Source organism: Pseudophryne corroboree, chromosome 6, assembly GCF_028390025.1.
Source record: "Pseudophryne corroboree isolate aPseCor3 chromosome 6, aPseCor3.hap2, whole genome shotgun sequence".
NCBI classification, from domain to species: Eukaryota; Metazoa; Chordata; class Amphibia; order Anura; family Myobatrachidae; genus Pseudophryne; species Pseudophryne corroboree.
This window is the reverse complement of record NC_086449.1, coordinates 441,529,509-441,555,834: the sequence shown is the minus strand read 5'-3', so window position 1 is coordinate 441,555,834 and position 26,326 is coordinate 441,529,509. Positions and strand designations below refer to the sequence as shown.

General features: G+C 47.1%; 1 protein-coding gene across 3 annotated transcripts in view; it reads right to left on the bottom strand.

The window, feature by feature from the left end:
- Positions 1 to 11,798: 11,798 nt before the first annotated feature.
- GTSE1 (G2 and S-phase expressed 1) overlaps positions 11,799 to 26,326 on the bottom strand; it is a 212,625-nt gene continuing 198,097 nt past the window's right edge. For all 3 annotated transcript variants that reach the window (XM_063927107.1, XM_063927105.1, XM_063927106.1), the window contains 3 exons: positions 19,517 to 19,688; positions 13,451 to 13,603; positions 11,799 to 12,476 (listed from right to left, as the gene is read on the bottom strand). In XM_063927107.1, the coding sequence (XP_063783177.1) occupies positions 12,387 to 12,476; positions 13,451 to 13,603; positions 19,517 to 19,688 (415 nt within the window). In that variant the 3' untranslated portion in view covers positions 11,799 to 12,386. The remainder of the gene's footprint in view (positions 12,477 to 13,450; positions 13,604 to 19,516; positions 19,689 to 26,326) is intronic.

Below are 26,326 nucleotides of genomic sequence, written 5' to 3'. Positions count from 1 at the left end.
TTGATGTAATTAAGGAGTCCGTATTCACTGGCACCACAATAGATTGGTTGATATGAAATGCCGACCAAACCTTCGGAAGAAACTGCTGACGTGTTCGGAGCGCAGTTCTATCTTCGTGGAAGATCAAGTAAGGGCTTTTACAGGATAAAGCCCCCAATTCGGACACGCGTCTAGCAGAAGCTAAGGCCAACAACGTGACCGCCTTCCACGTAAGAAATTTGACCTCAACCTCCTGTATAGGCTCAAACCAATTCGACTGGAGGAACTGCAACACCACGTTAAGGTCCCAAGGCGCCGTAGGCGGTACAAAGGGAGGTTGGATATGCAGAACTCCCTTCAAAAAGGTCTGAACCTCAGGGAGGGCAGCCAATTGTTTCTTGAAGAAGATGGATAGGGCCGAAATCTGTACCTTCACAGATCCCAACCTTAGGCCCATATCCACACCTGCTTGCAGGAAGAGGAGAAAACGTCAGAGTTGAAACTCCACCGTAGGAAACTTCTTGGATTCACACCAAGAGACATATTTCTTCCAAATACGATGGTAATGTTTAGACGTTACCCCTTTCTTAGCCTGTATCAGGGTAGGAATGACTTTCTTCGGAATGCCCTTCCGAGCAAGTATCAGGCGTTCAACTTCCATGCCGTCAAACGTAGCCGCGGTAAGTCTTGATAAACGAACGGCCCCTGCTGCACAGGTCCTCCCGAAGAGGAAGAGGCCTTGGTTCTTCTTGCAGTAGATTCAGAAGGTCCACGTACCAAGCCCTTCTTGGCTAGTCTGGAACAATGAGGATCGCTTGACCCTTGTTCTCCTTATGAGCTTTAGGATTCTTGGGATGAATGAGAGTGGTGGGAACACCCACGGAATCACCAGGGCGTCCACTGCCACTGCTTGTGGGTCCCTCAACCTGGAACAATACCGCTGAAGCTTCTTGTTGAGACGAGAGGCCATCATGTCTATTTGGGGTAATCCCCAAAGGTCTGTTATTACTTTGAACACCTCCGGATAGAGACCCCACTACCCTGGATGGAGATCGTGTCTGCTGAGGAAGTCTGCTTCCCAGTTGTCTACTCCCGGAATGAAGATGGCTGACAGCGCCAACGCGTTTTCCTGTCCAGAGGAGTATTCTTGTCACCTCTGACATTGCCGCTCTGCTCCTCGTTCCGCCCTGTCGGTTTGTGTAAGCCACTGTTGTTACGTTGTCCGACTGCACTTGAATGGCCCGATTTCTTAGAAGAGGGGCCGTCTGAAGAAGACCGTTGTAGACGGCTCTTAGTACAAGGATGTTGATGGGCAGGCCGGCTTCCAGGCTTGACCACCGTCCTTGGAAAGGTTACTTCATGAGTGAGTGCTCCCTAGGCCCTCCAGAAGGTGAGGTAATTTTAACCACCAGAGGAGCGTAATCCTGGCTTTCGGCGACAAACAAATTCTCAGGTGCATGTGGAGATGAGACCCCGACCACTTGTCCAGAAGATCCAGTTGGAAGGTCCGAGCGTGGAACCTCCCGTACTGGAGAGCCTCGTAAGAGGCCACCATCTTTCCCAACAGGCGAATGCATTGATGAACCGACACTCGGGCTGGCTTCAGGACATCCCGGACCATAGTTTGTATCACAAACGCCTTTACCTGCGGAAGAAACACCTTCTGCACTTCTGTGTTCAGGATCATTCACAGAAAGGACCACCTCTGGGTTGGTTCAGAATGCGACTTTGGAAGGTTCAGAATCCAACCATGACTCTTGAGGAGGCGTGTTGTGAGAACAATGGACTGCAGCAGCTTCTCCTTGGACGATGCCTTTATCAGCAGATCGTCCAGATATGGTATGATGTTCACCCCTTGTTTGCTGAGGAAAACCATCATCTCTGCCATCACCTTGGTAAACAGTCTTGGTGCTGTGGAGAGGCCGAATATCAGGGCCTGGAACTGGAAATGACAGTCCCGCAATGCAAAACGGAGATGAGCCTGATGTGTCAGCCATATCGGAATGTGGAGGTACGCTTTCTTGATATCCAGGGATACCAGGAATTCCCCTCTTCCAGACCTGATATCACCACCCTGAGAGACTGCATCTTGAACTCCTTTAGAGCGGGTTTCAATGATTTTAGGTTCAGAATGGGCCTGACCGAACCATCCAGTTTCGGTACCACGAAAAGGTTCGAATAGTAACCTGTGGCCTGCGCAGGAGGAGGAACTGGCACAATGACCTGTGCCTCCACCAGCTTTTGGACAGCTTCTTGTAGTACAGTGCTGTCTGCCAACAGAGCTGGTAAGCCTGATTTGAAAAAAACGATGAGAAGGGAGACTTTGAAATTCCAGCCTGTATCCCTGGGATACAATATCCATCACCCAGGGATCCAGGCCGGACGATACCCAGACGTGACTGAAGTGTCCGAGTCTCGCTCCCACCGGCCCCACCTCCAGGCCGCGCGGTCCACCGTCATGCGGAGGACTTTGACGTACCTGAAGCAGGCTTTTGTTCCTGGGAACCTGCAGCGGCAGGTTTCTTGGACTTAACTCAACCTCCCCTAAAGAAGGTATTGGACGGTCTGGCCTTTCTAGGCTTGTTAGGCCGAAAGGACTGTGTTGCAGATGAAGAGAAGGATTTCTTCGGAGCAGGTGCTGCTGAGGGAAGAAACGGAGACTTACCCGCTGTAGCCGTGGATATCCACGCGTCTAGAGCTTCCCCAAAGACAGCCTGACCTGTATAGGGTAGGGACGCCATACTTTTTCTGGATTTTGCATCGGCCGACCACTGGCGCAGCCACAGTCCCCAACGAGCTGAAACAGACAAGGAAGATATTCCTGCAGCCATGGAACCCAGGTCTTTCATGAATTCTACCATAAAACCTGCTGAATCGTGTATGTTGCGTAAAAATAATGCAACGTCATCCTTATCCATCGTATCCAAATCCTCAAGTAAGGTAGCCGACCAATTTACTATAGCCTTTGCAATCCATGCACTAGCAATAGTGGGACGTAATATGGCCCCTGAAGCAGTGTACATTGATTTAAGTGTGTTATCAATTTTTCGATCAGCCGGCTCCTTTAAGGCGGTAGATCCCGGAACAGGCAAAACCACCCTCTTTGAGAGTCTGAACACAGATGCGTCAACAATCGGCGGGTTTTCCCATTTTTTTCTATCCTCCTCAGGGAAAGGAAACGCCACCTGTACCCTTTTAGGGACCTGGAATTTTTTTCAGGGTTTCCCATGCTTTCTCAAATATAGCATTCAATTCCTTTGACACAGGGAAGGTTAGCAAGGCTTTTTTATTTTCAGTGAATAAGGCCTCCTCAACCTGCTCAGGTGTGGTATTAATATTCAACACATCCCTGATAGCCTCTATCATCAATTGCACCCCCTTTGCAAGAGATGCGGACCCCCGCAACACATCCCCATCACCGTCTGTGGTGTCAGAATCGGTATTCGTGTCGTCTTGTGTGACATGCACAAGCGCACGCATATGGTGGTACATAGCGGAGCATCCTGAGGTACCAGAAACCAGCCATACGGCCATAGAGCTCTGTAATACCTGGGTTGCAGATTCATTATTTGCAACCCTGTCAGAAATCTGAGAAATCCAAGATTTGATAGAGGAAAACCACTCAGGCTCCCTTGCTGGTATCTGTGCTAAACCGGTGCTATCCTGATTACATGGAATGGGATCATCCTGGGAGGACAAATCCTCTGCAGCATATGACACAGTGTCCCTGGACATAGCTAAAGGAGACCACCAAACACTTCACACACACACACACACACACACACACACACACACACACGTAAGGGCAGGCAGACAGAGTCCCCCCCCGCCCCCCCCAAGAATGGCAAGAGTGACAGAGATTGGAGCCAACCCACACACAGCACTTTTACCAAAGGAAGACCCCTTGTCAGCACTGACTGTGCACCTTAATAGGATACACAGTCGTATTACAGCCTGTTCCCCCCCCTTCTACAACCCCCTGGTACCGTTTACAGAAAGCTGGAGTTGCTGTGGAGGGACCTGATTCTCCTCAGTTCTGTGCAGGCAGGAAGATGGCGCTGAAACGCTGCTGGGTCTGCTCTGAGAAGCTCCACCCCCTTAAAGGAGCTGTCTTCCCGCTCTTCATGGATTATACTGGCCTGAGGAATTAGTGCTGGCTGAGATTCGGGGACCCCGACAGGCTTCTGGACCAGTGTAGGGTGTCGCGCTGGCTCAGGGCACCCCTCATAGCACCGCTGAGCCATCCCTGGAGCGCAGTTAACACTGCGCTCCTATGCTGTGCCGCCATCTTCACACCGACCCCCCGCTTGCTAGGGGGGGGGGGTGTCGGTGTCTCACTCGCCACAGAATCTTCAGCTCTGCAAGGGGGTGGTGGCATACTGCTGGGGCGAGCGGTCCCCGTGACTGTGAACGGTCAGACCCCTCGGGAGCTCAGTGTCCAGTAAGCGGAGACACTGCTCCCCTCCCCCCCCCTTCAATCTCTCGCTGCAGGGAGGCTGTTGCCAGCAGCCTCCCTGTAAAATAATAAACTCTAAAAAAAGAAAAACATTTACCAGGAAAACTCAGGAGAGCTCCCCTAGCTGTGACAGGCTCTTCCGGGCACATTTTCTAAACTGAGTCTGGTAGGAAGGGCATAGAGGGAGGAGCCAGCCCACACTCTCAAACTCTTAAAGTGCCAATGGCTCCTGGTGGACCAGTCTATACCCATGGTACAAATGTGGACCCTAGCATCCTCTAGGACGTAAGAGAAACATCCGTTTTGCAATCTTCGATCTTGCCCGATCTTTGGTTAATTTTATTTTATTTACATTTAGCAAATCTCAGATATGCATATTTGACCAAAAAAAACACAAAATCAAACTTGCGTAAATATAGCTCTGGGTGAGAACATACAAAGAGGTCAGATGGCCCTGCTCACAAGCTTACAATTAACATATTGCATAATGATCCAGCTAGATTGCAAAGGTTTTTGATGGTCTGTATGATATAATCACACAGAAGAATGAATATGTAGTAGTGTGGAATGCATAGTGGAGATGTGATTGGATAGTATAACTCATGTGGGCGGTTCTGGAATTTGATAAGCTTGTCTGAAGAGGAGAGTTTTCAGGGAATGCTTGAATGTTTGGGGACTAGAAGAAAGTCTTAACGTGCATGGGAGGGCATTCCACAATGTGAGTGCAGCCCAAAAAAAGGTCCTGTAGCTGTGAATTGGAGCAGGGAGTTTGGATTAGAGGCACAGATCTTGTAAACAGCGGAAAGGTCTGGTTGGGAGATGTGGTGACGTCTGATGCCATGTGGAGAGTCTGATGAGCACATATGGGGCATGTGACGATGTCTCACGGCATATATGTAAAGTGGGCAGATGGGCATGTAGGGAGCTCTGATGCCATGTAGGTGTATTTGATGGGCATGCAAAAATCCCAGCTCGCTTGTGTTTAGAGCCCGAACCAGTATCTTGCCAGAAGACTGGAACTCCAAAGTCTCAGCGCTATAGAGTTAGACACCATTTCCATGCCCCATTTCAGTGTAGTTGCTGTTGCGTTATGTAACTTCATAAAATCACCATCTTTTTGTCCATGGGATCTTTAATAGAAGCTCCAGGACACACTAAACAAACAAAAGAAAAACCACTACCTGTACCTGAGATACTGTATAGACTGGAACAGACAAAGGGGAAGATAGGAGCTCCATTAGATAAATTACCTGTATCTACCCATCCTACAAACCCATTGTAAGTTCTGCTATGGAGTATTGAAGGAGAAACGGCTCGAGAAACACAAAAAATAAGATTTTACTTACCAGTAAATCTATTTCTCATAGTCCGTAGTGGATGCTGGGGACTCCGTAAGGACCATGGGGAATAGACGGGCTCCGCAGGAGACAGGGCACTCTAAGAAATAATTAGGACTACTGGTGTGCACTGGCTCCTCCCTCTATGCCCCTCCTCCAGACCTCAGTTAAGGAAACTGTGCCCGGAAGAGCTGACAGTACAAGGAAAGGATTTTGGAATCCAGGGTAAGACTCATACCAGCCACACCAATCACACCGTATAACTCGTGATAAACTTACCCAGTTAACAGTATGAACAACAACAGAGCATCAGACAAACCTGATGCAACCATAACATAACCCTTATTTAAGCAATAACTAAGTATTGCAGAGAAAGTCCGCACTTGGGACGGGCGCCCAGCATCCACTACGGACTACGAGAAATAGATTTACCGGTAAGTAAAATCTTATTTTCTCTAACGTCCTAGTGGATGCTGGGGACTCCGTAAGGACCATGGGGATTATACCAAAGCTCCCAAACGGGCGGGAGAGTGCGGATGACTCTGCAGCACCGAATGAGCAAACTCAAGGTCCTCCTCAGCCAGGGTATCAAACTTGTAGAACTTTGCAAAGGTGTTTGAACCCGACCAAGTAGCTGCTCGGCAAAGCTGTAATGCCGAGACCCCTCGGGCAGCCGCCCAAGAAGAGCCCACCTTCCTAGTGGAATGGGCCTTTACTGATTTTGGATGCGGCAATCCAGCCGCAGAATGAGCCTGCTAAATCGTGTTACAGATCCAGCGAGCAATAGTGTGCTTTGAAGCAGGAGCACCCAGCTTGTTGGATGCATACAGGATAAACAGCGAGTCAGTTTTCCTGACTCCAGCCGTTCTGGCTACATAAATCTTTAAAGCCCTGACTACATCTAGTAACTTGGAATCCTCCAAGTCACGAGTAGCCGCAGGCACCACAATAGGTTGGTTCAAATGAAAGGATAACACCACCTTCGGCAGAAATTGCGGACGAGTCCGTAATTCTGCCCTGTTCATATGGAAAACCAGATAGGGGCTTTTACATGACAAAGCCGCCAATTCTGACACACGCCTAGCCGAAGCTAAGGCCAATAGCATGACCACTTTCCACGTGAGATATTTTAACTCCACGGTCTTAAGTGGCTCAAACCAGTGAGATTTCAGGAAACTCAACACCACGTTAAGATCCCAAAAGGTGCCACAAAAGGAGGTTGAATATGCAGCACTCCCTTTACAAACGTCTGAATTTCAGAAAGAGAAGCCAGTTCCTTTTGAAAGAAAATGGATAGGGCCGAAATCTGGACCTTAATGGACCCTAATTTTAAGCCCATAGTCACTCCCGCCTGTAGGAAGTGAAGGAAACGGCCCAACTGGAATTCCTCTGTAGGGGCCTTCCTGGCCTCACACCAAGCAACATATTTTCGCCATATACGGTGATAATGTTTTGCTGTCACGTCCTTCCTAGCCTTTATCAGCGTAGGAATAACCTCATCCGGAATGCCTTTCTCCGCTAGGATCCGGCGTTCAACCGCCATGCCGTCAAACACAGCCGCGGTAAGTCTTGGAACAGACAGGGCCCCTGTTGCAACAGATCCTGTCTGAGAGGCAGAGGCCATGGGTCCTCTGTGAGCATTTCTAGCAGCTCCGGATACCAAGCCCTTCTTGGCCAATCCGGAACAATGAGTATTGTTCTCACTCCTCTTTTTCTTACCATTCTCAGCACCTTGTGTATGAGAGGAAGAGGAGGAAACACATAAACCGACTGGAACACCCACAGTGTCACTAGTGCGTCCACAGCTATCGCCTGAGGGTCTCTTGACCTGGCGCAATACCTTTGTAGCTTTTTGTTGAGGCGGGATGCCATCATGTCCACCTGTGGCAGTTCCCACCGATTTGTAATCTGTGTGAAGACTTCTTGATGAAGTCCCCACTCTCCCGGGTGGAGGTCGTGCCTGCTGAGGAAGTCTGCTTCCCAGTTGTCCACTCCCGGAATGAACACTGCTGACAGTGCTTGCACGTGATTCTCCGCCCAGTGAAGAATTCTGGTGGCTTCTGCCATTGCCACCCTGCTTCTTGTGCCGCCCTGGCGGTTTACATGAGCTACTGCGGTGATGTTGTCTGAATCAGCACCGGTTGGTTGCGAAGCAGAGGCTCCGCTTGACTCAGGGCATTGTATATGGCCCTTAGTTCCAGGATATTGATGTGCAGACAAGTCTCCTGACATGACCACAGCCCCTGGAAGTTTCTTCCCTGAGTGACTGCCCCCCACCCTCGGGGGCTTGCATCCATGGTCACCAGGACCCAGTCCTGTATGCCGAACCTGCGGCCCTCGAGAAGGTGAGCACTCTGCAGCCACCACAGAAGAGACACCCTAGCCCTGGGGGATAGGGTGATCAGCCGATGCATCTGAAGATGCGATCCGGACCACTTGTCCAACAGATCCCACTGAAAAGTCCTCGCATGGAACCTGCCGAAGGGAATGGCTTCGTATGATGCCACCATCTTTCCCAGGACTCGCGTGCATTGATGCACCGACACCTGTTTTGGTTTTAAGAGACCTCTGACCAGAGTCACGAGCTCCTGGGCCTTCTCCTCCGGGAGAAACACCTTCTTCTGGTCTGTGTCCAGAATCATGCCCAGGAAGGGCAGACTCGTCGTAGGAATCAGCTGCGACTTTGGAACATTCAGAATCTAGCCGTGCTGTTGTAACACCTCCCGAGAGTGTGCTACGCTGATCAGCAACTGCTCTCTGGGCCTCGCCTTTATGAGGAGATCGTCCAAGTATGGGATAATTGTAACTCCTTGCTTTCGCAGAAGCACCATCATTTCTGCCATTGCCTTGGTAAATATTCTCGGTGCCGTGGACAGACCAAACGGCAACGTCTGGAATTGGTAATGACAGTCCTGTACCACAAATCTGAGGTACTCCTGATGAGGTGGATAAATGGGGACATGCAGGTAAACATCCTTTATGTTCAGAGACACCATAAAATCCCCCTCTTCCAGGCTTGCAATGACCGCCCTGAGCGATTCCATCTTGAACTTGAACCTTTTCAGGTAAATGTTCAGGGATTTTAAATTCAATATGGGTCTGACCGAACCGTCCGGTTTCGGCACCACAAACATTGTGGAATAGTAACCCCTTCCCTGTTGAGGGAGGGGAACCTTTACCACCACCTGCTGGAGATATAATTTGTGAATTGCCGCTAACACTACTTCCCTTTCTATGGGGGAAGCTGGCAGGGCCGATTTGAGGTAACGGTGAGGGGGCATCACTTCGAATTCCAGCTTGTATCCCTGAGACACAATCTGTATAGCCCAGGGATCCACCCGTGAGCGAACCCACTGGTGGCTGAAATTTCGGAGACGCGCCCCCACCGCTCCTGGCTCCACCTGTGGAGCCCCAGCGTCATGCGGTGGATTTAGTGGAAGCCGGGGAGGACTTCTGCTCCTGGGAACTAGCTGTATTGTGCAGCTTTTTTCCTCTACCCCTGCCTCTGGCAAGAAAGGTCGCACCTCTGACTTTCTTGCCTCTGTGATCGAAAGGACTGCATTTGGTAATACGGTGCTCTCTTAGGTTGTGAGGGAGTATATGGCAAAAAATTTGACTTCCCCAGCCGTCGCTGTGGAAACTAGGTCCGAGAGACCGTCCCCAAACAATTCCTCACCCTTATAAGGTAAAACCTCCATGTGCTTCTTTGAGTCGGCATCACCTGTCCATTGCAGAGTCCACAGGACCCTTCTGGCAGAAATTGACATTGCATTTATTCTAGAGCCCAGTAGGCAAATGTCTCTCTGGGCATCCCTCATATATAGGACAGCGTCTTTTATATGCCCCAGGGTCAGCAATATAGTATCCTTGTCCAAGGTATCAAGCTCAGACAGAGTATCTGTCCATGCTGTTACAGAACTACACATCCAGGCCGACGCAATTGCCGGCCTTAGTAGGGTACCTGAATGTGTATAAACGGACTTCAGGATACCTTCCTGCTTTCTATCCGCAGGATCTTTTAGGGTGGCCGTATCCTGCGACGGCAGGGCTACCTTCTTGGATAAGCGTGTCAAAGCTTTGTCTACCCTAGGGGAGGATTCCCAGCGTAACCTGTCCGTTGGCGGGAAAGGATACGCCATAAGCAATCGTTTGAAAATCTGCATTTTCCTATCAGGAGAATCCCAAGCTTTTTCACATAACTCATTTAACTCATGTGAAGGGGGAAAAGTCACTTCTTGCCTTTTCTCCCCAAACATATAAACCCTCTTGTCAGGGACAGGGTTTTCCTCTGAGATGTGCAATACATCCTTCATTGCTATAATCATGTAGCGGATGGCCTTAGCCATTTTAGGCTGCAACTTTGCATCATCGCCATCAACACTGGAGTCAGAATCCGTGTCGATATCCGTGTCAACAATTTGGGATAGTGGGCGCTTCTGAGACCCTGACGGCCTCTGCGCTGTAGGATCAGGCATGGGTTGGGACTCTGACTGTCAAGGCTTCAGCTTTATCCAACCTTTTATGCAAGGAGTTTACATTATCATTTAACACCTTCCACATATCCATCCAATCAGGTGTCGGCGCCGTCGGCGGAGACACCACATTCATCTGCACCTGCTCTGCTTCCACATAGCCTTCCTCGTCAAACATGTCGACACAAGCGTACCGACACACCACACACACACACAGAGGATGCTCTATTTGAGGACAGAACCCCCACAAGGCCTTTTGGAGAGACAGAGAGAGTATGCCAGCACACACCCCAGCGCTATATGACCCAGGAATTACACAGTAACTTAGTGTTTACCCAGTTGCTGCTGTATATACGGATATTGCGCTAAATTTATGTGGCCCCCCTCTCTTTTTACCCTCTTTCTACCGTGAATCTGCAGGGGAGAGCCTGGGGAGCTTCCTCTCAGCGGAGCTATGGAGAGAAAATGGCGCTGGTGAGCGCTGAGGGAGAAGCCCCGCCCCCTCAGCGGCAGGCTTCTGTCCCGCGATTTTGTTTAAAATAATCGCGGGGCTCATGCATATATACAGTGCCCAACTGTATATATGCCCTTTTATGCCAAGAGGTACTGAATTGCTGCCCAAGGCGCCCCCCGCGCCCTACAGTGACCGGAGTGTGTGGGTAGAATGTGGGAGCAATGGCGCACAGCTGCAGTGCTGTACGCTACCTCATATGAAGACTGGAGTCTTCTGCCGCCGCTTTTGACGTCTTCTTGCTTCACACGCCAGCTTCTGGCTCTGCGAGGGGAGCGGCGGCGCGGCTCCAGGATCAGACGACCAAGGGTGCGCTCCTGTGTTCGATCCCTCTTGAGCTAATGGTGTCCAGTAGCCTAAGAAGCATGACCTATCCGCAGTTAGTAGGTCTGCTTCTCTCCCCTCAGTCCCATGTAGCAGAGAGTCTGTTGCCAGCAGATCTCTCTGAAAATAAAAAATCCTAACAAAATACTTTCTTATTAGCAAGCTCAGGAGAGCTCACTAAAGTGCACCCAGCTCGGCCGGGCACAGATTCTAACTGAGGTCTGGAGGAGGGGCATAGAGGGAGGAGCCAGTGCACACCAGTAGTCCTAATTCTTTCTTAAAGTGCCCTGTCTCCTGCGGAGCCCGTCTATTCCCCATGGTCCTTACGGAGTCCCCAGCATCCACTAGGGCGTTAGAGAAACATATTTTTACATATTTGTAATAAAATGCTGAATCTATAAATTCTGTCTGCTGCCATCTATTTGGAGTGGCTGGATTATGAGCAATTCCCATACCTTCTGTTTTTTTGATGTGCTTTGTCTATGATTTGTGAGCAGTACCACAATAGGGAGTCTTCAAAAACTTTTTCTGCATACTACAGGAACACAGCTTTCATTATAGTTTGCTTACTCTTATTCTGCAATATTAAGTGTAATTGTTATTTTTTTTTTTATATTTCCACAACCCTAAAAGCAGATTTTTTTTTCCATTCCTTTCAAAACAATGTACAAAATATTGAATATCTTTAATTATACAAAATGAAAGTAAAAAGATACAAATCAAAATCAAGTAGTATTTATTTACATTTTATTCTTTTAACATTTACTTGATACAAATAACATTTAAAGTACAGTTACTGACACAAGAAAACACTTAAGCAGCAGGTCATTTTATACATGTATTTCTAACCAGAACAGAACCAGAGCTTTGTACATGGTTGGCATAACTCACTAAGGTTAAGGATAATATTCTCTGGCTCACAACATAAAAAGATATCCCTTGGTGATGGGGAGCCATAGGTTAGATTTTTTTCTTTTCTTTAAGATATTGCAATTTAAAACAAACTAGTAAACGCTAGGTCTGAAATCTGCAATTTATTTTCAAGACAAAAATAAATAAAAGTACCGGTATCTATATGCATAAGGGGGGAAAAAAACAAAAAGGTTCTTCCACAGTCTTGTAGCCAGTAAATTCACCACTATAGAAAAATAATTTGAGAAAAGAAACAATAAAACAAGCCAGTGAATCCATGTTTTCAATGATCTCAGGCAGGTATTTACAGAACAGTCTTCTCTTCATTTGTAGGCAGCTTATAAATAAAACTCATTTCCGAATCACTATCCCCATTAGTGTCCACAAACAGTATTTTAAAACTGTAGGAGGGGATAATCCAGTTCCACATTTTCTTTGTTCATTGCAGGACTCAGCTTAATAAGAGGTGAACTCAGATCAATCAACTTAAATAAAAAGAAAACAAAGAGGTTACTGTAAAGACAAACAGAGGATATATGCATCATATATAGCTGTGACCATAGAATCCTATCCTATAGGTCACATAAAAGGGGTTCTCTATTTTCCTCTCTCTTAATTACCCTATCCAACCCCTGTGAAAGCACAGTAGGAGTGCTGCCCATTGCTTGGCGGCATTGCCCGTTATCGCCCGCTACAGAAAGTTTATACTTCCAAAGTCCTTTACTAGCACATTATTTGTTTTAGATAACAAGATGGTGCAGGGAAAGCTATAACCCATAAATTCCACCAGGTACAAGTATATTAAGGGCAACACATTCCAGGTAGGACAACAGCACGGTATGTAAAGCAACCAACAGTAGTTGTCCCTAGTCATAAGGTCAGGAAGCTGAATTTGCGATAGAAGAGCAACAACTGTTCCATAGATGTCTGGATATGGAATCTAGTTCAATTTCTTTTATATAACACATCTTGCAGTATAGCAGGCTGTGCGCGCATAGGCAAACAGGTGGAAGTGGGAGGGGTTCCAGCTTCCTTGAAACCCCGCTTTCCTTTCAGCCTAGCCAGCTGCAATATAAAGGATGGAATGGGGCTGCTGCAAATGCCCAGTGGCAGCAGAGGTTCCTACCAAGTCTGCTGTATGTGTGTGTCTGTGCTCAATCATCCCAACCAAGAGAATCTGGTAAGTGGTTTACCGTGACCGTTGGGCCTGCATAAGTCTGAAACACTGTATTACATAAACTGCACTTTGTTTGGGGCAGGCTATGACTTGTTTCATACTAATTATGCATCCTTCATGGGCGGTGGCAGTGGCTCTAAAATCAAACATTTGGAAACCCCCATCCAGAAATCCTGTGTTTGTCCCTGGCGTGTAAGTACTAAAAATACAAATTAAGGCTGCAGGGTTTATAAATAATTGAAATGCATATAAAGCATCAGTAATACACCAAAGTATTCTTACCTGCCCAACATAAGCTGGTTTCAGTGGAACAAGCCTCTTATTAACTTCAGGCGTGTTGGAAAGATCTATTAATGGTTGACTATCATTTCCACTAGATGATGGTTTCCTTACTTTGGCATCAGCACTTTCCACTTCAATGTCAATCAGTAAAACCTATGTAGGAAAAAATAAGATTTTACTTACCGGTAAATCTATTTCTCGTAGTCAGCAGTGGATGCTGGGGACTCCGTAAGGACCATGGGGACTAGACTGGCTCCGCAGGAGACACGGGCACTTTAAGAAAGAATTTAGATTCTGGTGTGCTCTGGCTCCTCCCTCTATGTCCCTCCTCCAGACCTCAGTTAGAGAAACTGTGCCCGGAAGAGCTGACAGTACAAGGAAAGGATTTTGGAAATCCAGGGCAAGACTCATACCAGCCACACCGTATAACTTGTGATAAACTTACCCAGTCAACAGTATGAACAACAACAGAGCATCAGTGCAACCCTGATGCAACAATAACATAGCCCTTATTGCAGCAATAACTATATACAAGTATTGCAGAAAAAATTTGCACTTGGGACGGGCACCCAGCATCCACTACGAGAAATAGATTTACCGGTGAGTAAAATCTTATTTTCTCTAACGTCCTAGTGGATGCTGGGGACTCCGTAAGGACCATTGGGATTATACCAAAGCTCCCAAACGGGCGGGAGAGTGCGGATGACTCTGCAGCACCGATTGAGCAAACAATAGGTCCTCCTCAGCTAGGGTATCAAACTTGTAGAACTTCGCAAAAGTGTTTGAACCTGACCAAGTAGCAGCTCGGCATAGTTGTAATGCTGAGACCCCTCGGACAGCCGCCCAAGAAGAGCCCACCTTCCTAGTGGAATGGGCTTTAACTGATTTTGGCAGCGGCAATCCAGCCGCAGAATGAGCCTGCTGAATCGTGTTACAGATCCAGCGAGCAATAGTTTGCTTTGAAGCAGGAGCACCCAGCTTGTTGGATGCATACAGGAGAAACAGTGACTCCGTTTTCCTGACTCTAGCCGTTCTGGCTACATAAAACTTCAAAGCCCTGACCACATCCAGTAACTCGGAATCCTCCGAGTCACGAGTAGCCACAGGCACCACAATAGGTTGGTTCATATGAAAAGATGACACCACTTTTGACAGAAATTGTGGACTGGCCCGCAATTCTGCTCTATCCATATGGAAAACCAGATAGGGGCTTTTATGTGACAAAGCCGCTAATTCTGACACACGCCTAGCCGAAGCCAAGGCTAATAGCATGACCACTTTCCACGTGAGATATTTTAACTCCACCATTTTAAGTGGTTCAAACCAGTGTGATTTCAGGAAACTTAACACCACGTTAAGATCCCAAGGTGCCACTGGAGGCACAAAAGGAGGCTGAATATGCAGCACTCCCTTACAAACGTCTGAACTTCTGGTAGAGAAGCCAACTCTTTTCGAAAGAAAATGGATAGGGCCGAAATCTGGACCTTAATGGAACCCAATTTTAGGCCCAAATTCACTCCTGACTGTAGGAAGTGAAGGAAACGGCCCAGCTGGAATTCCGCTGTAGGAGCATTCCTGGCCTCACACCAAGAAACATATTTTCGCCATATACGGTGATAATGTTTAGCTGTCACGTCCTTCCTAGCCTTTATCCGCGTAGGAATGACCTCGTCCAGAATGCCCTTTTCTGCTAGGATCCGGCGTTCAACCGCCATGCCGTCAAACGCAGCCGCGGTAAGTCTTGGAACAGACAGGGCCCCTGTTGCAAAAGGTCTGTCTTAGAGGAAGAGGCCACGGGTCCTCTATGAGCATCTCTTGCAGATCTGGATACCAGGTCCTTCGTGGCCAATCTGGAACATTGAGGATTGTTCTCACTCCTCTTTTTCTTATTATCCTCAGCACCCTGGGTATGAGAGGAAGAGGAGGAAATAAATAGACCGACTGGAACACCCACGGTGTCACCAGTGCGTCCACAGCTATCGCCTGAGGGTCTCATGACCTGGCGCAATACCTCTGTAGCTTTTTATCATATCCACCTGTGGCAGTTCCCACCGACTTGGAATCTGCGTGACTTCTTGATGAAGTCCCCACTCTCCCGGGTGGAGGTCGTGCCTGCTGAGGAAGTTTGCTTCCCAGTTGTCCACTCCCGGGATGAACACTGCTGACAGTGCGCTTATGTGATTCTCCGCCCAGCGAAGAATTCTGGGGGCTTCTGACTGAATCAGAACCGGTTGGTCGCGAAGCAGGGTCTCCGCTTGACGTAGGGCGTTGTATACAGCCCTTAATTCCAGGATGTTGATGTGAAGGCAAGTCTCCTGATTTACCCACAGAGCTTGGAACTTTTTTCCGTGTGACTGCTCCCCACCCTCGGAGGCTTGCATCCGTGGTCACCAGGATCCAGTCCTGAATGCCGAATCTGCGGCCCTCGAGAAGATGAGCACTCTGCAGCCATCACAGGAGAGACACCCTGGCCCTGGGGGATAGGGTGATTAACCGATGCATCTGAAGATGTGATCCGGACCACTTGTCCAGTAAGTCCCATTGAAAGGTCCTCGCATGGAACCTGCCGAAGGGAATGGCCTCGTATGATGCCACCATCCTTCCCAGGACTCGAGTGCAGTGATGCACTGACACCTGTTTTGGTTTTAATAGGTTCCTGACCAGTGTCATGAGCTCCTGAGCTCTCTCTATGGGGAGATAAACCCTTTTGTCTAGAATCATGCCTAGGAAAGGCAGATGAGCCGTAGGAACCAACTGCGACTTTGGAATATTTAGAATCCAGCCGTGTTGCCATTACACTTCCAGAGAAAGTGATACGCTGTTCAGCAACTGCTCTCTTGATCTCGCTTTTATGAGGAGATCGTCCCATTCCATTCGCAGGAGCACCATCATTTCCGCCATTACCTTGGTGAAGATTCTCGGGGCCGTGGAGAGACCAAATGGCAATCTGAAATTGGTAATGACAATCCTGTACCGCAAATCTGAGGTACGCCTGATGAGGTGGATAAACGGGGACATGAAGGTATGCATCCTTTATGTCCAGAGACACCATAAAATCTCCCCCTTTCAGGCTTGCTATGACCGCTCTTAGCGATTCCATCTTGAACTTGAACCCTTTCAGGTATATGTTCAGGGATTTTAAATTCAATATGGGTCTGACCGAACCGTCCGGTTTCGGGACTACAACATGGTCGAATAATAACCCCCTCCTTGCTGAAGGAGGTGAACCTTGACCACCACCTGTTGAAGATACAATTTGTGAATTGCAGTTAACACTATTTCCCTCTCGTGGGGGAAAGCCGGCAGGGCCGTCGGTGAGGGGGCATCTCCTCAAAGTCCAGCATGTATCCCTGAGACACAATATTGCCCAGGGATCCAACAGGGAGTGAACCCACTTGTGGCTGAAATTACGAAGACGTGCCCCCACCGGGCCTAGCTCCGCCTGTGGAGCCCCAGCGACATGCGGTGGATTTTGTAGAGGCCGGGGAGGACTTCTGTTCCTGGGAACTAGCTGTGTTGTGCAGCTTCTTTCCTCTGCCCCTGCCTCTGGCAAGAAAGGACGTACCTCGGACTTTCTTGTTTCTTTGTGATCGAAAGGCTGCATTTGATAATGTCGTGCTTTTCTAGGCTGTGCAGGAATATAAGGCAAAAGATCAGAATTACCAGCCATAGCTGTGGAGATCAGGTCCGAGATCCCTTGTCCACACAATCCTCAGCCTTCCATATGCCTCTTAAGTCGGCATCACCTGTCCATTGCATATCTACAGGACACGTCAAGCAGAAATCGACATAGCGTTGACTCTAGAACCCAGTAGACTAATGCCTTTTTGGGCATGTATATATATATATATATATATATATATATATATATATATATATATATCTTAAGACAGCATCTTTAATATATATATATATATATATATATATATATCTATCTATATCTCTATCTATCTACATACATACACACACACTAGGGTCTCAATCTCTGCTGATAAGGTACCTGTCCACGCTGCTACAGCGCTATAAACCCATGCCGACACAATCGCCGGTCTGAGTAGTGTACCAGAATGTGCACGCTATCTGCAGGATCTCTGAGGATAGCTGTTAAGTCAGGGCTACCTTTTGGGCAAACGTGACACCCTAGGGGAAGATTCCCATCGTATCCTGGCCCTAGTAGGGGAAGGATACTCCCTGAGAATTCTTTGTGGGAAACTGCAGTCTCTTGTCTGGAGATTCCCGCTCTTTTTCATCATGAGAGGAGGGAAATTTACCTCAGCTTTCTTCCCCTTAAACATGTGTACCCTTGTGTCAGGGACAGATGAGTCATCAGTGATATGCAAATCATCTTTTATTACAATAATCATATATTGAATACTTTCCTGCCATTTTGGCTGTAAATTTGCATTATCGTAGTCGACACTGGAGTCAGACTCCGTGTCGATATCAGTGTCTATTATTTTGGATAGTGAGCATTGAGAGACTCTGAAGGTCTCTGCGATATAGGGACAGACATGGGTAGATTCCCTGTCTGTTCTCTAATCTATTGTGCAATAAATTCACCTTAGCACTTAATTACACATATCCAAACAGGTGTCGGCGTTGTCGACAGACACCCCTCACACACATATTTGCTCCATCTCCTCCTTAGGGGAGCCTTTTACCTCAGACATGTCGACACACACGTACCGACACACCACACACTCAGGGAATGCTCATCTGAAGACAATTCCCCCACAAGGCCCTTTGGAGAGACAGAGAGAGTATGCTAGCACACACCCCAGCGCTATAAACCCAGGAATAACACTAACTTAATGTTGACCCGGTAGCTGCTGTTTATAATGATTTTTGCGCCTAATTATGTGCCCCCCCTCTCTTTTTACCCTCTTCTACCGTGTATCTGCAGGGGAGAGGCTGGGGAGCTTCCTCTCAGCGGTGCTGTGGAGAAAAACATGGCGCTGGTGAGTGCTGAGGAAGAAGCCCCGCCCCCTCGACGGCGGACTTCTGTCCTGCTTAAATATACATTTTCTTGGCGGGGGCTCATACATATATACAGTGCCCCACTGTATATATGCTAAACTTTTGCCAAAGAGGTCCCAATTGCTGCCCAGGGAGCACCCCCCTGCGCCCTGCACCGTTACAGTGACCGGAGTATGTGAGGTGTGTGTGGGAGCAATGGCGCACAGCTGCAGTGCTGTGCGTTACCTCAGTGAAGACTGGAGTCTTCTGCCGCCGATTTTGAAGTCTTCTTGCTTCTTATGCTCACCCGGCTTCTGTCTTACGGCTCTGCGAGGGGGACGGCGGCGCGGCTCTGGGATCGGACGACGAGGGTGAGATCCTGTGTACGATCCCTCTGGAGCTAATGGTGTCCAGTAGCCTAAGAAGCAGGACCTATCTTCAGAGAGTAGGGCTGCTTCTCTCCCCTCTGTCCCACGATGCAGGGAGTCTATTGCCAGCTGAGCTCCCTGAAAATAAAAAACCTAACAAAATACTTTCTTACAGCAAGCTCAGGAGAGCTCACTGGACAGCACCCAGCTCGTCCGGGCACAGACTCAAACTGAGGTATGGAGGAGGGACATAGAGGGAGGAGCCAGAGCACACCAGAATCTAAATTCTTTCTTAAAGTGCCCATGTCTCCTGCGGAGCCCGTCTATTCCCCATGGTCCTTACGGAGTCCCCAGCATCCACTAGGACGTTAGAGAAATAATAATTTGGGAACCACTGGCATAAGCAATCACTTTACTTTTTGGACTTTTCATGGAGCCTGCATGATTTTCTTCATATATTGCTGCTATAAGATCATACTTTTTGCAGAATTGATAAATATGTCTCTTAATCTTTTCTTTATCAAGCAATGACTACAATAATAAAGTTTCTCTGCATCTTAGCGACCTGGCTGACCACTGCTTATTGTGAGCTACAAGATACAGAGAATTGTCAGATCATAGAATAAGCAGTCTTTACTAGCCATATGCAGTATGTACATAAACTGAACAGTCGATGCATTGCAAGCAAAGTAGAGAAACACGTGACTCTAGTAGAGCATTGTGGGGGGTGAGGGAGGATTACCTCAGATTGTAGAGAATCAGACTTTGACTGTTGCTTCTCGCTTTGTGCAACAGAGACGGTTTTATTTTCTGGGGAGAAGTTTAAGGAACAGCAAATGGCAGACACCGCACTGTCGGCTTCACAAGGCGACGATGGAGGGACCTTGGTCTTTGTTTCTACAAACTCCGCAGGCCTGCAAGTAGATTGCATATCATTACAGATTAAATTGATCTAGAAGCTCCTCCTTCCCACCAATGCGTGTCAAAAGGATGTATATTTATTAGCACAAAAATGGGTAAGACTTTTTTTTTTTTTTATATATGCATTTTATAAAAAAAAAAAGATCACAGCAAGTAACAAAACTTGCATGTACACAATAGATATACAAATGAATGACAGGTCCTCCAATATGTAAGCTCAGTATGTAAAGAATTATTTAAATTGATGGAATGAATCTGAGGCATGAAAACGTCGCTTTGCCATAAAGGTCACACGCCTAAGCCATGTCATGTAGTGGATCAGTCACATTAGAAACATCCAGAAAGAGTGCAGAGAGAGGAAGCAGACAATGCCACAAATGTGTTACCTCGCTCTAGGTACAAAACCCCCCCAGAAAATTATTGTATGGGCACCTGCATATCTGGCATACCCAATGCCTGATGAGAGCGATATGTCAGTCCGATCTGCCTATTTTCTTGTACTACCAGAGGACAATGTAGACGTCCCAAAGTTGTCCTCAAGGGAGGGAACACTTCCTGTGCAGTGCGCAGCACTCTACATTGGAAGTGGTCATCCTTGGAAAGGTGTAAGATAGCACTGAAGTAAAGGTTAATTTTTGATTTTGGAAGGGAATCACCAATCAGTTCTCTGTGCCTCACATCCAGGAAGCTTTCTTGGTGCTTAACTGCACCAATGTAAACCTGGCGAAATACAGCAGTAATCCATCTAACAATGGCCGGCTTGCTGGCCTTTCCTATGTAAGAATCATGAGTTAATCTGTATGATGCCCCTCCTTTGTTCTAAGAACAAATTTTAAAAGCCCTGACCACATCTAATGACTGAAGAGAGCCCTCTAGGGAATTATCCTGTGGCAAGGCTGAAACCACAAGTTCCCAATTCATATGGACGTGGAAAAGTAAGCTGGCCTGAAATGATTTTAGTTCTCAAGACAGCCCTAATCCCATGACAAACTCATACCCCTTTTCCACTCTATCACGGGTCGCAGCCGTGTATCGCCTGACACGGCTGCGACCCGTGCTACAGCCCCCTTTCACACAGCGCCCACCAACTCAGCATATTTCCGGGTTGGTGACGCTGCTAGTGACGCGGCAGGGGCGGCGCTGGGAGATCACATGATCTCCCAACGCCGCCCTCCCATACACAGTGAACGGGAGCAGTGTCGAGGCTCCCGTTCACTACACAGCTTACCGGGTTGAACACGTGTTCTACCCGGGTAGGACTCCCGGATCACTTGATCCGGGAATTTGCAGGGGGACCCTTTTCCACTAGGGAAAACCACGGGTAAATGCGCGCCCCCGCGCATTTACCCGTGTTTCAAAAGCTAGTGGAAAAGGGATATAATAAAGGTAACTGGCGGAAAAGAGCTACAACCTCAAACTCTACTTAACATAGATCTAGCTAGGAGAAACAGATTTCCACGTTAACATCATGTCTACTGATGCTAAAGGTTTGAAAAGAAGGTGCTGCAGTGCCCCGAGAACAAAATACATGTACCAGAGAATCACTATGGGGACGTATGGATGCTAAACATGCAGCACTCTTAGCAGGAACATCACTAGATCCGGCATTACATAAAGTTTTATTTTCTTGAACACACAGTGCAGGCACTCGCACCTTCAATCAACTCAGGCGCACAGTCCCGCATGTAGGAAGATAAGCAACCTAGGCAGATGGAGAGAACCTAGGCAGATGGAGAGAGGTATTTCACACAAAGAATAAAAGGTTTCCCACACCCCATGTTCATTCCTAGCAGCTTTACTGGCCTAAGAATTGTCTAAACTACACTGTCCAAGAACTCATTGGCCCTCAAGATTTAGTAATTAGCCAACTGAAGGGGGGATTTCTGGAAGGGACTGTGGCACTGAAGGTAGGGCAACATTAAGCTGTGATGGAGGTTACTCCAACATTTTGTACCTTGCCCATTAGTTACATAGCCTGCATTAACCTCATAATGCAATAGCTCACTTGCAATAAAATATTTTAAAGGAACAAAAACAAAACAAAAAAAAAACGGCATTTTAATACCTACCGGTAAATCCCTCTCTCACAGTCCATAAGGGATACTGGAGTTAACCAAGTATGATGGGGTATAGAAGGGGTCCAAAGGAGCCAGTACACTTTAAATTTCTTCTACTGGGTGTACTGGCTCCTCCCCGCTATGTCCCCTCCAACAGGCAGTTAAGAAAAACAGTGCCCGAAGGAGAAAGGACATACTTGAGAGAAAGAACAGAACGAGTGGTGAGATTCACACATCAGCACACCATAACCTAAAACAACCAAACGGCTGGAACAAACAGCAAGCGCTGAATAGGTAACTTATGTAAAAGAAAAAACCTGCAGACGACAAGTCAACGCACTGAGGCGGGAACCCAATATCCCTTATGGAGTACGAGAAAAAGGAATTTACCGGTAGGTATTAAAATCCTGTTTTCTCTGGCATCCTTAAGGGATACTGGGGTGAACTTAGTACGATGGGGACGTCCCAAAGCATCTAGTATGGGCGGGAACGTGCGCAGACGACTGCAGCACCGCCTGCCTAAACTGGGAATCCTCTTTGGCCAGGGTATCAAACTTGCAGAACTTCACAAAGGTGTTCTTCCCCGACCAGGTAGCAGCTCGGCATAATTGTAAGGCCGAGACTACACGGGCAGCCGCCCAGGAAGATCCCACTGATCTTGTAGAGTGGGCCTTCAGAGACTGTGGAACAGGTAAGTCTGCCAACTCATAGCTCTGTTGGATAGTAAGCCTAAGCCAACGAGCAATGGACTGCTTAGAAGCAGGACAACCAAAACTTCCTGTTCTGGAGTGGATGCAGTAGAGAGAGTGAGACAGGAGCTCCTTTGAATCCGCCGCCATCCACCACTAAAATTGCCGTTCTGCGGCATCTAGACAGGCATCTGTGTCCCCCACAGTGCCCTGCTCCCCGCTGGCGCTATATAGAGCGATTTCTCACACCCTAAATGCCGAGAACTAAAGCAGAATCCAAGACAGAGAAAACAAACAAGGAATCCAAGATGGCCACCACTGAGACACATGTGCAGCTCCCCAGGGATCAGACAGCTGAGGTCTCTAAACAGCCCCTCATCCCCCATGTTATCCAACTCCACCCCTCTCTTGCTGTCCTCAGACTGTGTGCCCAGCTCTGCTCCTGGCAGCCACTTAATGCCACACACTGCTGCTGAAACTCCTATCACTTATGCAGCTATGGTACAAGCTATTAGAGACATCATGCAGCCACTTCTACAGGAACAGGCTGCAGTTTGCACAGGCAGTGCAGCAGGTGAAGCTTCATGTTAAACAATTGGAGACTAACCTGGCAGTCCTGGATAATAGAGTGGGTGCACACTTTCAAGATATTCAATCCTTGAATTCTCACTACCAGATTACAAAAGGACAATTACCATATATGGCATAAAATTGGTTGATCTGGAAAATAGGTCCAGAAGAAACAACTTGAGAATACTTGGTGCACCAGAATCTATTAAAGGGCTAGTGATCTATAGTTTTTTGAAAACTGCCCTTCCTAATCTGCTAGAGATTACTTCTATCTGCACACATTTAGTGATTGAGAGGGCACATAGCATTGGCCCGATCAGAGAAGGGAACTCCCAGCGCCCCCAGGTGGTTATTTTCCGGTGCTTGAATTATGCACATAAAGACGCCATTTGGTTGGCTTCCCGCCGTTTGCGGAACATTGTGTTGGAGGAACATAAATCTAAATTGCTCATTTTCCAAGACTATTCAGCAGAGGTCACTAAAGCCAGGAAGGCTTTTTCACCAGTGTGCACTCAGCTTATCAAGGAGGGAAGGAAATTTGCACTTTTATTTCCAGCTAGGATACGTATTTTTGATGGTATATCTTCAATGGACTTCAACACTGCCGTGCACGTGGAAGCATATATACGTGGCAGGCAAAGTCCGAACAAGAACGGTTCGCATGATGAAAGGGAGGATGCCGATAATCAATTATCTTTAACCGTCATCTATTAGGAAGGGCAGTCCGCCCTATAGGACGTCTTCTGATTTATATTTGCTGTGTCTCGGATGAGTGAGCTTGCACTAACTGCAAATTTAGGCAAGACGCGTAATGTATTGCGAGATGCCACTTGGTTGGTTGGTTGGTTGGTGTGTGTTTTCTCTTTCCCTTTACAGGACCCCCCCTGAACTTTCTTGTGGATTACTTGCCAGATTTATGTCTGAACGGATTGCAAGGACTGTGAATGGTATCCTCAAACGATGTGTATACATATATTGCTCTGTGATCTGGTTAATATGCAATTCACTTTGCTGACCTAACTTTTATTTTATCTTTATATATAATTTTTATTTTATTTTTTATAATATTCAGTTATGAAGCTTGGTGTTTTCAAGAGCTTCTGTTACACACATTATATATATATATATATATATATATATATATATATATATATATATATATAAAAATAATGACTTTGCATCCCAGACTTGTATCTGTTGTTTTATTCCACGCCGTGAGTGCCGCCTGCATGATGGATGGATGGATAGATAGATCTATCTCAGGTTTTTTTTTTATATTTGTTATACAACGAGAGTTATGTCTTAGGAGTTTGGCACTGTTGCGCTATTGGGGTTTATATTTTTTAGTACTCTTTAATATCGGAAGGGCTGCGGAGGCAAGGAAATTCCACGGTTTAATGTTATGCTAAAGTTTGATTGATTTCTGGGTTAATCTATTGGAAGTCAATTTTATAATGAAGAAGGAGCTTTGTAGCTGTGTGTGGATGTATGTTTTTGTGACTATTGTTTTGATTTGCATAAAGTGTATTATTCTTTTCCCTTTTGTGTCTCGTCTTGTGCTCCCCTTTTGGGGTGTTTTACGATTTTGTATTTTTATTATGTGCTTCCTAGGCTGACATGCGCTGCATGCTGTGGTATTTGCATAGGACCCCTTCCATTAGACTATGACCAATATAGCTGTGGGCACCTGGAATGTGGGGGGTATCAGTTCTCCAACAAAACGAAAGAAGGTTTTATTACACCTACAGAAGAAGAGGTTTGATGTCGCCTACATACAAGAATCTCATCTGATGCCTGTAGAAGTAGTTAAGCTTAACATGTTAGGATGGGCGGTGGCCACCTCCTCATCATACTCTTCGAAAGCACGGGGAGTGGTCATCTTGGTCCGTAAGACTTTTCCGTTGGAGATTCACTCAGTATTAAATGATCCTCAGGGCAGTTATGTTCTAGCGGATGTCACCTTGGGTGCGTCACGGTTTATACTCTAATATTTACGCCCCTAATGGCTATTCTAAACAATTCTTTTTGCACATAACGCGTAAACTGATTGGTCGTACAGATGTCCCAATTATACAGAGTGGAGATTTTAATATAGTGGTGTCTCCAGCGATGGACAAAAGGTCCCTTCCCCCTCAATGCCTTCTCTGCCGAGAGTAGGCATTAAATATATGTGTACTCAGCTAGAATTAATTGATGTATGGCGGGCCTGTTACCCCCTGGAGAGAGAATATACTTGTCTCTCTGCAACTCACAATACATTCTCTCGGATTGACTATATGTTCTTGTCAGAGGCCTTTTTCCCTAAAGTTATTGATTCCAAAATTGAGGTCATTTGTTTATCTGACCACGCTTTATGTTGGATGAGAATTGCTACTAATAGTGATAAAGGACAGATACGCTCTTGGCTTATTTCCTCACACTTAGCCAATTCCCTTCAATTTCGTAACATGCTTAATGCCGCATGGATGGATTATGCACACCATAATTTGACTAGTGATTCAACTGACCCTGCTGTATATTGGCAAGCATCTAAACCCGTACTGCGGGGGCATATGATGTCTTATAGTAAAAAAAAATAAGAATTTACTCACCGGTAATTCTATTTCTCGTAGTCCGTAGTGGATGCTGGGACTCCGTAAGGACCATTGGGAATAGCGGCTCCGCAGGAGACTGGGCACAACTAAAAGAAAGCTTTAGACTAACTGGTGTGCACTGGCTCCTCCCACTGTGACCCTCCTCCAGACTTCAGTTAGGATACTGTGCCCGGAAGAGCTGACACAATAAGGAAGGATTTTGAATCCCGGGTAAGACTCATACCAGCCACACCAATCACACCGTATAACTCGTGATACAATACCCAGTTAACAGTATAATAACAACTGAGCCTCTCAACAGATGGCTCAACAATAACCCTTTAGTTAAACAATAACTATATACAAGTATTGCAGACAATCCGCACTTGGGATGGGCGCCCAGCATCCACTACGGACTACGAGAAATAGAATTACCGGTGAGTAAATTCTTATTTTCTCTGACGTCCTAAGTGGATGCTGGGACTCCGTAAGGACCATGGGGATTATACCAAAGCTCCTAAACGGGCGGGAGAGTGCGGATGACTCTGCAGCACCGAATGGGCAAACTCTAGGTCCTCCTCAGCCAGGGTGTCAAACTTGTAAAATTTAGCAAACGTATGTGACCCCGACCAAGTAGCTGCTCGGCAAAGTTGAAGAGCCGAGACCCCTCGGGCAGCCGCCCAAGAAGAGCCCACCTTCCTCGTGGAATGGGCTTTTACCGATTTAGGATGCGGCAGTCCAG